At 51.2% G+C, this 16,529-nt stretch overlaps 1 protein-coding gene across 1 annotated transcript in view; it reads left to right on the top strand.

Moving 5' to 3' along the window:
- Window positions 1-16,529, top strand: part of LOC132459082 (CUB and sushi domain-containing protein 3-like) — a 255,684-nt gene that overhangs the window by 85,483 nt on the left and 153,672 nt on the right. Inside the window, exons 18-24 of the mRNA XM_060053457.1 lie at window positions 33-221; window positions 2,977-3,093; window positions 4,608-4,823; window positions 6,604-6,792; window positions 8,514-8,683; window positions 10,089-10,245; window positions 14,621-14,812. Coding sequence (XP_059909440.1) covers window positions 33-221; window positions 2,977-3,093; window positions 4,608-4,823; window positions 6,604-6,792; window positions 8,514-8,683; window positions 10,089-10,245; window positions 14,621-14,812 — 1,230 coding nt within the window. The remainder of the gene's footprint in view (window positions 1-32; window positions 222-2,976; window positions 3,094-4,607; window positions 4,824-6,603; window positions 6,793-8,513; window positions 8,684-10,088; window positions 10,246-14,620; window positions 14,813-16,529) is intronic.

The raw sequence follows: 16,529 nt of genomic DNA on the forward strand, positions 1-16,529 counted from the left end.
ACATCTGCTGTCTATCGTCTCCCCCTTTCCAGTCGTTACCCTGGACACTTACTCGTGCATGGACCCGGGCATCCCGGTAAACGGAGCGCGACTGGGCCACGACCTGTCCATCGGCGCCACCGTCACCTACCGCTGCGAGCCCGGCTACCGCCTGAGCCATGAAGAGGCGCTGGCCTGCGAGAGGAACCACTTCTGGAGCAACCCCCTGCCTACCTGTGACGGTACGTTGGGGACCCGGACAAACAATGTGTTATCGTTTCATGTAGAGCCCCGGGCTTTTTTAAAATGATATTTTCCGCCATACTGCACGTGGTACGCACGGGGTTAAGTCACGGTCAACCGAGTGCACACTTTTATGTTATGTTTTTGTGAGCCGTGATGAATAAAACAAGTACAACATGTCAGGGCTGTGATCTAGGATGTTTGATGATCCTTTGCGTACGAACCAGTGTGTGCCAGTGTGGTAATCCAGGCGTGATAGTTTTGATGTTCGGCGGATGATGTAATTGATTCGGAAATTAAGCGTGGCCGCAACGTCTCTCGGTACAAGCTCCCTTTGTGAGCCGTTTGATTTGCATAGACAGTAATTGATGTTTTGCAGGGAAGCTAATTCCATTGGCTCGGACCCTTTTCTGCAGTTGGTTTTATTCCAAAACTAAAATAAACATTGCGGTCCAGTCGGCATCGGTGAAAACCTATAGTGTTTAAACAAATCCCCAAGAAGGTGTTTTATTCGGAGCAGAAACTCGGGAAGGTAACGCGTTTTTCACATTTCTACAAATAAACAAAATCGGTGTTGAACCGATACATCCAGGTTGTTTTGAGTCGTATGCGCCAAAAAATGCAGAGCGCTGCAATTATGTTTGCTTCGTGTGTTCCCACAGAAACTTCTCTTTCGTTGAACCCAAAAAAACATTAATTTCTGGGCTTATTTACACTTTTTCCCCTTTTCCGCTTTTTTCGAACAAGTACGAACAAACAACGCCGTCCGATGGCGGCGGGCTGCTGAAACGGGCGAACAACACAAGGGAATGCAAAGAGCCCTGTTGGGTAGGGTAGGGGGGGGGGGGGGGGTGGAGGGGCAGGGAGGGGGGCTAGCGCGCTTCAGAGCTGGGTGTTTGCGGTGTCGGCGCGGCTCGGTAAATTGCAGTGAAGCCTGGCGGCGTTCTCATCCTATAGGTGTCGGCCCCCGGGGCCCCGGTCGCCATGACCACCGCTTCCCCCCCCCCCCCCCCAACGCTGCTACCTCCGAGTGTACTCATCCACTTTTAATGACTTTATGTAATTTTAGCTCATTAATAAAACATGTGATATAATTTTGTTGGTGAGCGCGGATCCAGGGGGCCTTGATGTGTTGTGCTGCTGGAGGGCCCTTGGGTGCTAGAGGAGAAAGGAAGGAAGGAAGGAGAGGGCGTGCGTCCGTCTGTGCGTGTCCGTGTGTGTGTTTGTGTGTATGTGTGTGTGTGTGTGCCTGTTACGTGTATATGTATGATGTGTATGTGTGTGTTTGTTGCACATGTATGTGTGTGTCAGTGTGTGTATGTGTGAGTGTGTGTTTATATATGTCCGTGTGTGTGTGTGTTTATATGTGTCTGGGTGTGCGTGTTAGTTTGTGTGCTCCCATGTGCTTTAAGGGTGATTGGAAGTGTGGGTGTGCATGTGTTTGCATGCATCTGTGTGTGTGTGTGTTTTTGCATACATGTGTGAGTGCATGCACGTGCACACACACACACACACGCCTGCCTGTGTCTGTGTGCGTCTGATACAGCTGTGCTGCCCCGGGGCTCCTCTGTGATCCAGCTCATTAGCATTCCCCGCGTTTCCCTCCTTTTTTAAAGTCGTTTCTCCAATATTTGCCGACCAAAACTGTCTCATCGCGGGCGCGAGCCAGCCGAGTGTTTATAAGTCATTGCCAACTTCAGGGAAACGTCCGGGGCCTACAGGAACAACAAAGGCACTGCATCTCATTTATTCAACGCTGTTTTTATCCCAAAACGGCGCCCTTTATGCGTGATGACCTTTTTAGGCGCACGGCAACGTGACAACGTCGGCGGAAAAGAGCTTGTGTATTCTTTTTTTGTACCATACCCAATTAGACAGGTGAACCTTCAGGCGGAAATAGCATTAGCCTGCGTTGCCCCCGGCGACCTTTGAGGCCAAAGGCTCTATCTTATTAACTTATTGTGATGAGATAAAGAGCTCTCCTGTCAGAGCGCTATATGTCACCAGTCATCCCACCACAGCCAGGTGGACGTCGATGTCTCAACTGCGGGACGTCTGCGCTTTGGCCCCGCCAACCTATGGCCCCGTCCACCTCTGGCGTGTTGAGATGCAGGTGTTACATAAAGTTGTTACTGCTTCACGCTGGTGATCGTGTGTGTGTGTGTGTGTGTGTGTGTGTGTGTGTGTGTGTGTGTGTGTGTGTGTGTGTGTGTGTGTGTGTGTGTGTGTGTGTGTGTGTGTGTGTGTGTGTGTGTGTGGGGACGCGTGTGTGTGGGGGCGTGTGTGTGTGTTTGGGCGTGTGTGTGTTTGGGCGTGTGTGCATGCGCCAAACAAACCTTTTGAATTCACTCTCGACCAATGCTATTCCGCTCCAATGATGCAAGCCCCTTTTAGAAAAGATAATCTGCCCTTTGTGCAGAAATGATGTCAATTTTATAAAGTGAAACCTGATCACGGTCTTGGTCCCACAACGCTTGTTCACAGGTACCATTTTATGACCTCCCCCCCCATAACCCTAGCCACCCTCCCCCCAAAGGGCAATGAAGAACCCCTAATAATCAAGGAAGGAACCTTGAGATGGAACGGCGAAAGACAGACCCCTCCTTCCAGGGATGGTTTATTTAGGAGTGCAATAAATAAAAGTGTGGTGTCCATGCATCAATGTCAGCATCACCTTGGCCTGATCTCTCCTCTGCCCTCTCTCGTTCTCCCTCTCTCCCTCTCTCCCTCTCTCCCTCTCTCCCTCCCTCTCAGCGTCGTGCGGGGGCGACATCCGAGGTCCGGGCGGTATCATCCTGTCTCCGGGCTTCCCGGAGCTCTACCCCAGCTCCCTCAACTGTACCTGGACCGTGGAGGTCAGCCATGGCAAAGGTAAACCCGAACCCTGGTCTCCCGCCCTGGGCACAATTCCCGAGCCTCCGTGTCTGACTGACGCGACGTGACGGGTTGGAAGGGAGCGCTCTGGGCGAACCGGGAAGGTCACGGTAGACGTGGAAACAGGTATCGCGTTGTTATTGTGGTTTTTGCGATTGTACTCTTTGCCGCTACTACGACTACTGTGATATTCAACCCTAACCCTAACCCTTATTATAGCGCTTTTCTAACCAGTGACCACTCAAAGTGCTTTACCATAAGGCCTGACATTAACCCATTCATGCACACATTCGCACGCCGATGGCGGGGTCGGCCACGCAAGGTGACAGCCATCTCGTCAGGACTAGTTAGGGTGAGGTGTCTTCCGTTGACCAGCCGACCCACTCTGCCTCCTGAGCCTCATGCCGCCCGTGTGGCTCTGCACAGTATGGTGGAGAATACCCGGCTGGTGCCGCTGGGGTACTGCAGGGTGTATTTTTTCTTGTTAAGCACCTGTCGTTGTTTTGTTTCTACCCCACACCGTTGCATCGTGGGCATCTACTTTAATTCTTTATAAAAAATGGCTGATGTAAAAAAGCTGATCATTTAGGTTGACGAATAATCGCTCCCGTGGCGTTTAATTCTGCGGCATTAAGATGAAATGCCGTTACACCTTTCCTCCTGTTGTTATTTTTAATTGATTGTGGTAATAATTTCCCCCCAAATTGCTACCAAATGTGCCTATTAGGGGTAATTGATAACACTCATAATGATGGCATATCATCGTTTTTCTTCTTCTTTTTCAAAGAGTACAGCATAACCGTTTATATGATCCCTGGCGTGGCACCCCTCCCCAGTCATCCCCCCCCCTCCCCCTCCCCCTCCCACATGATTTCAATGGGAAATTGATGGAACTCAACGCTGTAATCTTGTCCCTGCTGTTTTGATTCAATGCCAAACCTTTCCTCAAAGAGCCTCATTGAAACCACTGCTGTGCATTTCCATTTTGCAACAAACTGATCTCACTCTCCCTGCTGATTGGCTATCACGCCCCACCGCGCGCTCGCCCCAAGGTGTACAGGAAGAAGTTGTTACTAGTTTCACACATTTTGGGCTTTTCGTCCCACAGTCCCATCAGCTATTTAATCACACTGTCTCCCCTTGGTTCAAGGGGGGCCTCATCCCCCTGGCGGCCATCTTGATTAAATCTCAGTCCTAAAAATTCGCGTTTAAATCCGAGATTGGTGTGAAGGCCCATTCCAAGGATAGAATTAATGTTCTTGCATTGCCGGTTGCATCGCACTCAAACTCAATAAACGCCTACCTTTCGCACCAAAGCACGAAAAACATTCAGAAACGTATTTCACACAAGGAACACAAAATACGACATATCCTATCCTGCCTCGTTGGTCAGTGTCCAAGTTCAGAACTTGACCGCGCAACCACAACACTTTTAAAAAGTACACGCTCAGCTGAAAGGCTCTTGGCTCCTCTGAACCTTTACGTTCTCCCTCCTCCTCCCCTCGCTCCAGGCGTCCAGTTCACCTTCTACTCCTTCCACCTGGAGGACCACCACGACTACCTGCTGATCACGGAGAACGGCAGCTTCAGCCGCCCCCTGGCGCGCCTCACCGGGTCGGAGCGCCCCGCGCCCGTCAACGCCGGCCTCTACGGGAACTTCAAGGCCCAGCTCCGCTTCATCTCGGACTTCTCCATATCGCTGCAGGGCTTCAACATCTCCTTCTCGGGTGAGGAGGGGGTGGGGGTGAGGGAGGGGTGTGGGGGAGGGGGGGGGGGGGGAGTGGGAGGTGAAAGGGAGGATGAAGAGGGTTGGACAGTAGGGAGGGGGGAGTTAGGGAGGGTGAGGAGGGGGCGGGGAGGGTGGGGGAGGAGGGAAGGTGGGAGGGAGGGTCAGGAGGGTTGGACAGCAGGGGGGGGGAGGAGAGAGGGAGGGTGGGAGGGGGGGTCAGGAGGGTTGGACAGCAGGGGGGGGAGGGAGGGTGGGAGGGAGGGAGGGGGGGGCAGGAGGGTTGGACAGCAGGGGGGGGAGGGAGGGAGGGAGGGAGGGGGGGGCAGGAGGGTTGGACAGCAGGGGCGGGGGGGAGGGTGGGAGAGAGGGGAGGGAGGGAGGAGAGCGATGTGGCTCTAGCTGGAGGGATCGCTGTCTTTGCCAGGGTTGAGAGGTTGAGGAACGCTGTGTCCGGATCAAAAGAAAGGTGGTGCAGATGGGATGGCGCAGTACGAGGGATGCAGTGGTTCTTTGCTGCCAGATAGGGGCTGATTATTTAAGTTTTTCTCCGTCTAACAAGTGGTGCGTCAGGGGGAATAGCGTGGCGCAGGGAGGGCGTGTTCGGGGGCTCAGGCTTAAAGACTTAATGCGATCATCGACGGCAAGACAGGCGACGATCAGAGTCCAACCGTTCGATCGGGGAGATCAGGCTCAACGCTCGCCCCTTAAGGAGCGAGCGTTGAGCCCCGGTCGCTCCTTAAGGAGCCGAGACAGCTACAACATGTGAGGCAGTGATTTGCGTGTCTGATCAGGGGTGAGCTGGAGGTTGGGCCGAGTTGATTCAAGCGGGATCATTAAGAGGGGGCAAGGTCAGCGGGGGTATAGACGGTGTATCCTGGAGTGGGATGATCATCAAAGCGGACGTCAGACTCGTATCTCCCTGCCCACCACCCCCCCCCCCCCCCCCCCCCCCCCCCCCCACTCTGCCTGAGGGAGGCATGGAGGGAGGGAGGGGAGTGAGGGAGGGAGAGAGAGAGAGGAGGGAGGGAGAGAGAGAAAAGAAGGGAGAGAGGGAGGGGGAAGGAGGGAGAGAGGGGAGGGACGGAGGGAGGGGAGGGAGAGAGAGAGAGGGAGAGAGAGAGATAGAGAGGAGCAGGTTGAGAGAAAGGACGGTTGGGGGGGAGGTAGAGAGAGATACAGCCAGAAGGGGGAGAGATAAGATGAATGCAATGGGTTATGGGTTATGTTGGAAGGGGGAAAGAGGGAGATAGAAAAAACGTGGGAAAATAACGATGAAATGAGTGTGTAAGTCACGTGCGGTCTAGATAGATATTTGCCCGCTGTTCGCTGAGGCGGAGCAAACCCTCGCGTGGTCATGAATATTCATGCGGTTATCTGATGATTAGAGCAGTCTTTTTGTCCTTATGTGCTCCGCAATTAGGGTCTATAGATTGCCTGCTAAGCAATGCATTTAAAACTTTTATGACCTTTGAAAAGGACTGCCAATTTGTTTAGCCTTTGGATAGTGCGAGCACTGGGTACAAAAAGTACTTCAAATTCGTACTCCGATCTCAACGCTCAAGCTTGTGGATTTAATTGGCACTAGATTTAATTAGCATGAATCATACGCTATTCATATTTCCTTTCCCCTTATAATGAATGACAACGTCGGTCCTCCTTTCAACAAAACAAGGTTTTTTGTCAGACTTAATCCGGAATTTCAAAAGACGCTTCGACACCAGATATGTGAATTCAATATTACCGTAATATTTCTCGTTCCCCCCCCCCCCCCCTTCCAGAGTACGACCTTGAACCCTGCGAGGACCCCGGCAAGCCCCAGTTCGGCGGGCACGCGGGCTCCAGGTTTGGGATCGGCGACTCCCTGGCCTTCACCTGCAACGCGGGCTACCGCCTGCAGGGGGCCAGGGAGGTGGTGTGTCTGGGGGGAGGCCGGCGCATGTGGAGCGCCCCTCTTCCAAGGTGTGTGGGTACGTTGTCAGCGCTTTCTACTCCTGTTTCCTTTTTGCTGCTCTTTCAGTTCTTCTGTTGTTGTTGTTGTTGTGGTGGTTGCTCGTACCGACGACGTTCAAACCTCAGCTATAGAGGGCCTGTGACTGAACACCCACTGGCAGGTACACTATGTTTTATTTATTATTTTCGTTCGCGTTTGGATTCACAACCGTTCATTTCAATCATGGTGATAAAAATGTCATGATGGGTTAGAGTCTAACAGTCCAAAAAAAATGGATTTTCCTTGCTGCATGACACAGCTTTCTCTACCCAATGAGAGACAGTGCGTCAAGATCAACTGGTTTGGTTTGAGCCCTTTGTGATTATAATCAATCGAAGGATCTCTGTGTGTGAGGCCCAGGCCGAAGACTGATCATGCTAAAGCTGGCGAAGGCCCACAAAGGTTTCCGATCTCTCGAGGCTTTAGAGGGCGATGGGGCCTCCTCAGCCCAGATTAAGCCGGCTCAAAATTTCCCAACCCAACACACGTTGGGGCCGCTGCTTTGCAGAGCACTCTGGCCATAGTCTCCATCGCGTTTGGCCTCGCTCCGCTAAAAGACGCCTTAATCACAGTAATCGCACTCGCATTCTTCCCCAATCACGCGGAGAATCACATTAAGACACAAAGAGGTTTGCCAGAGGAGTTAAAAGGGTAAACTATTCAGGGATCAACGTCATAAGCGTGTGTTTTCTCCCCGAACGACTGTTAACTGGTTTAACATGCGCCGGCTGTCGTTTCATTTTCCTTTGCTCCCCGCGACTTTGAGGTGCACATTACGGGCATAAAGCACAGAGATACATACTCCTCGACTGATTGAAGCCACTTGGGTGAAATAAGTGCAGAGGATCTAGCTCCACTTAAGGGCACTAGGTGCTCGGCAAAACATCGCTTTGGTACTTTTGCCGGACTATATTTTCCTACCTCTCCGCGGAGAAGCCTAATTTGATGACTCGTACGTCCGTAAGTGCTCACTCTGAAGATAATTCACAGCATCCTGTTGTATCAACTACGAGTGCGATGACGTCCCATGATGCAACGCTTCATGCCTTCTCACTAGTCCCTCGGTCGGCCCCATGTGCGATTAACATGGTTATGGCGGCATGAATATTGCAAGGCGCGAAGTGAGGGCCAAGGAGGCAAACGGCACGACGTATCTTTTTATATCTCGTCGATTCTACTGTGGCTCACTTGATGTGGATAATAAGTGATGAAATATGCATGCTCATAAATGCTGCGAAATAATAAGTAAAAAGCGTTGGGCCAAGTTTTGTTTGTATGCATTAAACATGGCACTGACATATCACGATTATGCACTCTGGTTCTGTGAAACATGCCCCCCCGCTGTGTGGAATCGAACGCGTGCTATTAAATCCTTTAATAAGAAAATAACCTGGATGCGAAATCATTTAAATTAAATCTGTAGTGATTTTAAAATCGGCCGCTTATCCCGCGTTCAATATCTCATGATGCTTTTGGATTCGGTTTCTTATTGTTGTCGTGATGAATGGCTATAATATTCCAAACAATTCATGCACGCACAAACACCATCAACGTAATTCTTAACAACATAATGCCCCTGTCATTGTTATAACCTACACGCATTACATTATGAGTTCAGCAGATTCAGAGTTCAGTCTGTCCGTGCCGTCACGTGACTCTGATCTCCCCCCCCCCCCCCCCCCCCTTCCCGTCCCGTAGCTGAGTGTGGGTCGACGGTCACCGACAGCGAGGGCACCCTGCTGTCCCCCAACTACCCCATGAACTACGCCGACAGCCACGAGTGTGTGTACAGCATCCACGTCCAGACGGGCAAGGGCATCAACGTCACCGCCGCTGCCTTCCAGCTCGCCCAGGGAGACATCATCAAGGTACAAAAACAACAACGATAGTAAAAGGTGAACAGACTGGATTTATAGAGCGCTTTTCCAACCCGTGGCCACTCAAAGCGCAGTACAATATTGCCTCACATTCACCCCTTCATACACACATTCACACACGGACGAAGGAGTCAACCATGCAAGGCGACAGCCAGCTCGTCGGGAGCCATTGGGGTGAGGTGTCTTGCTCAGGGACACCACGACACTAGACCTTGTTTTTGAAATTGTGCGTGACACACGGATGAGTCACGGATAGTTTGTGAGTTGAATGTTGTTTGTCATCTTATCATCGTCATGACAATGGGGATCCTTCAGGCAGATTACATCTCGGGCACCACTGGGATGATATGGCTGATGTAAAACATGATCTAACGGTGGGTGCGATGGGAGGTCGGGATCATTTAATTAGCCTGGACTTAGGATTCGGTGGACACTGTGGCCCTGACACCAGAAAGGAAACACATCCTTGTCTTGTTTGCAGCCCCCACTCTTCCTGGCTCCTCTGCAGGTCACCAGAGTTTGGCGACTGGACTAAATGCCGTTTAACCTCTGAGTTTCTTTCTTTTAAAACCAAATGTCATTGAAAAACACTTGGTATTCAGTGTTGACCTGGTGTTGTTCAGGAAGTTTACCGAAGGATTATTCATATCGAAACACTTTCCAAAGGTTTTCTGAAGCTAGGATCTGGTTTTCATCCAAAAATTAATATTGAGGAATGCAATGCTTGTTATTTTATGCAAAGTCAATATTCATAACTAGCTTGTGTTGCATGATTCTGGTGTGGAATCGCTGAAGAAGGATAGACTGCCCTAAGAAAGCAAGAAACCAAATCAAATGAAACCAATATTTTTTATCATCATCTCCTTACACCCATGTAGATCCAAACAAAGACGTAAAGAAGGAAATACCTAAATCAAATCAGTTTCTTAGCCTCTGTGAAAACGAAGACTCAAGACTCACTTGTTCAGAGTTCACCTAGACTCATGCATAGCCTCTTCCTTTACCCCCCACACCCTTCTTGCACACTTATTGTATGTTGTACGTCCTTGCCCTTAAAAATAGTACTTAGCATTGTGTAGCCTCTTATCCTTGTTATCCTTGTTGTATACGGGGAATGGGTTAACCTAGCGATTGTTAGTAATTGGCACTTGTTTCATGACCATCCTAAATGTATCGACATCGATATACTGCTTCTCTTTCTTCTGACAAATGTACTTATTGTAAATCGCTTTGGATTAAGCATCTGCTAAATGCCCTAAATGTAAAATATAGTCAAAACCGCTCGTAGCCATCCAACCCACCCTGGCCCCATAATCCCATGCCTGACGATGATGAATGACGCGTGTGCGTTTTTGAACCATTCTTTGTTTCTCTTCTTGTTGACCCCCCCTCCCAGGTGTACGACGGCAAGGACACCGCGGCCCACCTCATGGGCAGCTACACGGGCACGGCCATGCTGGGCCTGTCCCTCACAAGCACCTCCAACCAGCTGTGGCTGGAGTTCTACTCTGACCAGGAAGCCACTGGGGAGGGCTTCAAGCTCCAGTACTACAGTAAGAGCAGCGCTGGCCTCGAACTGCTCCATTATGGAAAAAAAATCATAGCCACGATTATTTTGCTCAATATTAAAATCCCGATTATTTTTGAGCTTGGAAATATGATGCGTTTTTTTTCAGTGTTTCTCTCCAAAAAAACTTTTGGAACTGAGAACTTCGAAATTTCCCGTTCAAAATTCAAAATTCAAAATCGCGTTGTAAATCGATTAATTGCACAGCCCTACGCTGGCGTCGACACCATCGCGGAAGGTAGAATAACAGCTACTTCAATTGAACCTCGGCTCAGTGAGACTCTGGGGTTTGGGGGATGAGATTGAGACGTTACTTGAACCTCAGCTCACCGTCGTGTCTTATGTGGCTTCTTCGTCGTCGTCCCCGACAACAAGGCAGCTATAGCTACTGAGATGAATCTTGACACTGCTTCAGAGCTTTGTTTTCTTTCTCCCCTTCATGTTTGTTATTCTTGCTTCCCGCCCACGTTTATGTTGTCGGGTTGCTTGTTTAGTTGCTATAACTGTGTCAGCTAGGTTCCAATCATTCTATGGGCTGAAATTACCGTCTGTACCTGCCTTGACATGCTTTGGTAAATGGAATGAAATTGTTTGTGTTTGTGAGATTTTTCTGTGCAGTGATGTGCGTGTGTGTGTGTGTGTGTGTGTGTGTGTGCGCGCACGCTCATAAAGTTTGGTAAGTGGTTCTCTGATAGTCAGATAGGCTCTGGGCTGTTCTCTAATTGGCCGTGTGTGTGTGTGTGTGTGTGTGTGTGTGTGTGTGTGTGTGTTGTTTGCTGAGACGAGAGAAGCAGGTTGGTGACCCTGTAGTCTCCCTTACAATTTGGTTTTTAGTGTGTGTGTGTGTGTGTGTGTCTCTACGTGTTTGAGTGGGATGTTTCTTCTACGTAGGTGGTCGTTAAAGTCAAGGTTCAACGTGGTTAATGAGAATGGTGAAAGTGTCGATTTAATGAGACAAAGCCAAAGCCAGACAATCTCATTAGCTTGGCTTTTAGTTCATACGTGAAGGTCCACCTTTAGTAATATGTCGCTATAAAGAGGTATACGAGATGGAGTAAATCAGGGTGTTAATTAACGTGGTGCGTTTGCCGTCGTACATCAACTGTGCTAAACACACTAACTAAGTTGTATGGCTCTCAGGTTGAGCTGCGATTTGTCCCGTTCCTACTCTAGAAAAACACAAGTTTCCACTAGAGAGGAAATGCATCTTCAGTTGGTTAAATTGCCAGCTGCCATTAAAATGAGGCACGGAGTAATTACACTTAGCTTCTTCGCTGAGCGTGGCCCCGTTCACTCGCGCAATCATGGGTGGATTACTGCACGGGCACACCGGGCACATGCCCAGGGGCCCAAGGGCTCAGGGGGGCCCTTGGGGGGCGGCTCGGCCCCCCTGAGCCGCCCCACAAGTTACTAACAGTGGGGTCCAGGGCCCCACAAGTTACTAACAGTGGGGCCCAGGGCCCCACTGTTAGTAACTGAAGTAGACTGAGCCGCCCCACAAGTTACTAACAGTGGGGTCCAGGGCCCCACAAGTTACTAACAGTGGGGCCCAGGGCCCCACTGTTAGTAACTGAAGTAGACTGAGCCGCCCCACAAGTTACTAACAGTGGGGCCCTGGGCCCCACTGTTAGTAACTGAAGTAGACTGAGCCGCCCCACAAGTTACTAACAGTGGGGCCCAGGGCCCCACAAGTTACTAACAGTGGGGCCCAGGGCCCCACTGTTAGTAACTGAAGTAGACTGAGCCGCCCCACAAGTTACTAACAGTGGGGTCCAGGGCCCCACAAGTTACTAACAGTGGGGCCCAGGGCCCCACTGTTAGTAACTGAAGTAGACTGAGCCGCCCCACAAGTTACTAACAGTGGGGCCCAGGGCCCCACAAGTTACTAACAGTGGGGTCCAGGGCCCCACAAGTTACTAACAGTGGGGCCCTGGGCCCCACCGTTAGTAACTTTTAATGTTGCATTGTCTAAGCAATCAGTAGAGAAATACAAAAATTCAAGCGAAAAAAGCAATAGTAGGCCTATTACTACTGAGTAAATAAATTAATAAAAAGATCAATAGGGGGCACTATTTCAGTTTGTGAATTTGAGACCGGTCACGAACAAGACACTGTCATTTAAACATGGAGCAACGGCGAACTAAGTGGAGCGTTGAAGCAATGAATTTATTCAGTTCAGATCATTTAACAAGCCTGGAGGTGATGCAACCCCAAAAGGACTGCTACGAATTATACTCGATTGTGGACTGCAATCTATGTTTCCAAATGTGTAGGCCTATTTAGTACTATGGCTTTTTCTGACTCTGCCCGTCAGTAATTGCGAAGGGGAGCGGTCATTCTCTCTTCTGTCCAGGATAAAAAATGAACTGATGATGAAAATGTCACAAAAACGCCTCAAGGCACTTTCTCTCATGGCAATTGAGAGCGACCTAAGCCTTACCAATGTACTGGACTTTGATGATATCGTGGAGGATTTTGCACGGAACAGAGCCCGGAAAAAATGCATTTCATAGGTGAAATGCATTACTGTCAATTAATGTAAGGAACTGTTCGTATTGAGTTGCTTTAAGTCGTTTTTATTTGTGGTTGAAAGCTGAGCATTCGAAATTCGTTCAAATCGCCAAGAATTTCATAAATTATATATATTTTGTATCCTGTTTTGGTTCAATAAAGATGCATTTATTTGTATAATTATTGTGAGGTTGCCTTTCCTGTGCTACAAATCCTGCTGAGTTGCAGGTATAGGCCAATGACTTATTATCGCCAATAAGTGTGTGTGTATTCTGGGTGCGTGTGTTTATGTTGGAAGGGGGGGGGGGGGGGGGGCCTGCGGAGTCCACATGCCCAGGGGCCCGATATGTCATAATCCGTCTATGCGCGCAATGCGTCTTGTGTCCTTTGCGTTTAAAACTTTTTTACGCCAGGAAAATCACATAAGTTTAAATACAACATGTTGGGCTCTCAACCAAAAAGCGAAGGTGAAGAAAAAGTATGCGACGTGCTCGGTAAAAAAATAATTCAGTGGAAGAAAGACAAAGAGCAGGCTTTCCGAAAACACACTTCAAGGTCCGATTTGCAAAATTTGTTTATTCCAACCAAACTGAACGGCAAACGACCCTGTCCAACCGGGGAGCTGTGATTAAAACCCAACCCCTTACCACACAGCCCTCCCACCTAAAGTCCGCCCAGGGCATGAGGCAGTGTTTGGTAAAGTGTGACCAGCCCCGATTAGAGATTTACGACGGGCGTGACACTTGGAACACGGCCATAACAGCGAGCGTGCGGGCAAACGGCGAGGGAAGACGCCATAAATCGCGCATTGCCAGGTTTATGGTCCGTCGTCGCGGCAACAGCGGCGGTGGCGGCGGCGGCTGCTGCTGCTGTATAGCAGGACTCTTAACGTTTTACGTCCCCCGGGCGGGGAGGTGGAGCAGAGACAAAGGCCACGGTCTGGATCAAACACGCCGCGTTTTAACAGCCTTCCCCCGGAAACATCCCGCTTGTTGAAGGCTTGTTTATCTAAATGTGATTCCCGCTCGCCTCCGTGTCGACCCTAACCCCCCGCCTACACCCCCACCCCTCGGATGATTCCCTCCGAAACCCGTAAACGTCCACGCTCAATTGCGCTTTTAATCGTGGCGTCTTAATTGCGCGTTCATGTTTGCAAAAGGCTGGTTTTACCGCCGCGTAGTATAATGGTGGTTTAGGTCCAATCCTCATCCGTGCTCAACCGAAAATTAATTCCCGAGCTCAATCAATAAGGGCTTTACCACGCAGATAAACGGGAATATTGCCGCTCCTCATGAACGCAGTCATCTTTAAATGCTGATGAATAGCCGTGTGTGTGTGTGTTCGTGAGTGTGTGTGTGTGTGTGTGTGTGTGTGTGTGTGTGTGTGTGTGTGTGTGGTCCCTCTGGGACTCGGGATCACACAACTCAATCCTCAACCACTATCTGCCTCCTCCTCCCTTTCCTCCTCCTCTTTTTCCACCATCATCCCATCCTTCTCCTCCTCCTCTACCCCTCCTCCTCTTCCTCCATTCTAACCTCCTCCTCATCCCTCCCCTCCCCTCCCCTACCTCCACCCCCTCCTCCGTTCTCACCTCCTCCTCCGTCTCCTCCCTCCACCTCCTCCCTCCCCTCCTCCTCCCCCCTCCCTCTCCTCCTCCTCCCCCCTCCACCCTCCCTCCCCTCCTCCTCCCCCTCCCTCTCCTCCCATTCCTCCCTCCCTCCCCCTTACCTCTCCTCCTCCTCCCCCCTCCCTCCCCTCCTCCTCCCCTCCTCCTCCCCCTTACCTCTCCTCCTCCTCCCCCCTCCCTCCCCTCCTCCTCCCCCCTCCCTCTCCTCCCATTCCTCCCCTAGGCTTTGAGCTCTCCCACTGCGATGATCCCGGCGTGCCCCAGTTCGGCTTCAAGCTGTCGGAGGAGGGCCACTTCGCGGGTAGCGCCATCACGTACGGCTGTGACCAGGGCTACACGCTGCACGGCAGCGGCACGCTGGCCTGCATGACCGGGGAGAGGAGGGCCTGGGACAACAACCTGCCCTCATGCATAGGTAACACCTCTCATTTTGGGGCCCTGGCCTTTCTCTCTCGCTCTCGTTTTTTTTTCTCTCTCGCTATATATGTCTTTCTTTCTCTCTCTCCCTCTCGTTCTCTCGTCAGTCTGGTGAACCCCCCTCAACCCCCTGTACACACATCGACACTTACACCCACTGTGTGTGCGTCTCTCTCTCTCTCTCTCTCTGTCTCTGTCTCTGTCTCTGTCTCTTTCGTTCTCTCTCTCGTTCTCGTTAACTCTCTCGTTCTCGTTAACTCTCTCGTTCTCGTTAACTCTCTCTCTCTCTCTCTCTCTCTCTCTCTCTCTCTCTCTCTCTCTTCCTCGCACCCTGTCCGGCCCCCTCCGTCTTTCTCGTTCTCAATCTGTCTCTCTCGATCTCCGTCTCTCCCACGCGTTCCTCTCTCTTTCTCGTATCGGCTCTTCCTCTCTCTTTCTCCAGGGGTCCTCCTCCTCCACCTCCACCTGTCTGTCTGTCGGCCTGTTTTTCGGGGTCTTGCATCATGGTCGGTGCAGGCCCTGGCTGTCAACACCGCCGTGCGTTGCATTAACGCTGCTGATTCGGTCGGACGCCGCTTCCCCCTCGGCGGCGGCGCTGTTCAAAGGAAACGCTGAGAGCGTCTCGCCGGTCAGAGCGCTGACGCAACCCTCGTGCTTCCTGATCCCGCCGACGGTCCTGACGCGCGTTTCTGTACAGGAGGGACGGAGCCACAGCCGTCGTTCCAATGCCGGGGAATACCGCCGACGTCTCTGTTTACGGAGCGTTGTGCCGGCATCTCCAGTGTTAGGCCAACTTTAATTACAGGGTTTGTCCTGTCTTTCAAACAACAATGGTCCGTTTTAAAACCGCCACCGCCACCGCAACCGCCGCTACCACCGCCAAACTGCGACAACAACAACAACAACAACAAGGGGAACCACAATGGGGCATAATCACGAGATTGCCAGGCGAATGGAGCGGGCGAGGCGGGGTGGTACAGTTGAAAGAGGGAGAGAGAGAGAGGGAGAGAGGGAGCGAGGGAGAGAGAGAGAGAGAGGAGGGGGGGGGGAGAGAGCGAGAGAGCGAGAGAGAGAGAGAGGGGGGAGGGAGCGAGAGAGAGAGAGGGGGGGGGAGGGAGCGAGAGAGAGAGAGAGGGGGGGAGGGAGCGAGAGAGAGAGAGAGAGAGAGCGAACAGATAAAGCCATTAGCTGTGTGCCTCCGGGCCCTGGGAAGCCTTGTGCGGCCCGGTCCGTCGGCCGGTGATGGATTAGGGTTAGAAATGATTTACAAATGCAGGATCGTGTGCGGGATTGCACTTTAAATGTCACCGCTTCCTGTCCCTCATGCGGTACACACACGCACACAGAGACACACACACACACAAAGTCACGCACACTTGTTTATGTTTTTTCCGTGTTCTCCCGCCGCTCCCGAACGGCACATGACGACCTCGCTAGCATGTCGTGTGCGTCTTCAGCAATAGAGGGGGGGGGGGGGGGGGGGAGAGTGTTGTTTATTGACGAACTGTTCAACGAGGTTTGGTCAATACTAACCATCGATGCTGCGGCGTCTGCCAGGTGAATTCCAAGTGGGGCCCCATCCTCCATCCTTCATCGAGGAACACCCCCCCCCCCCCCCCTCCACAACACCACATGACGCCGTTGATTATACACCTGCATCCCAAGTCCGTCTCCAGCAATCTCCCCGTCCTGATTATAATGAAGTGGTGTTTGTG

This window comes from Gadus macrocephalus, chromosome 6 (assembly GCF_031168955.1).
Source record: "Gadus macrocephalus chromosome 6, ASM3116895v1".
Taxonomy (NCBI): Eukaryota; Metazoa; Chordata; class Actinopteri; order Gadiformes; family Gadidae; genus Gadus; species Gadus macrocephalus.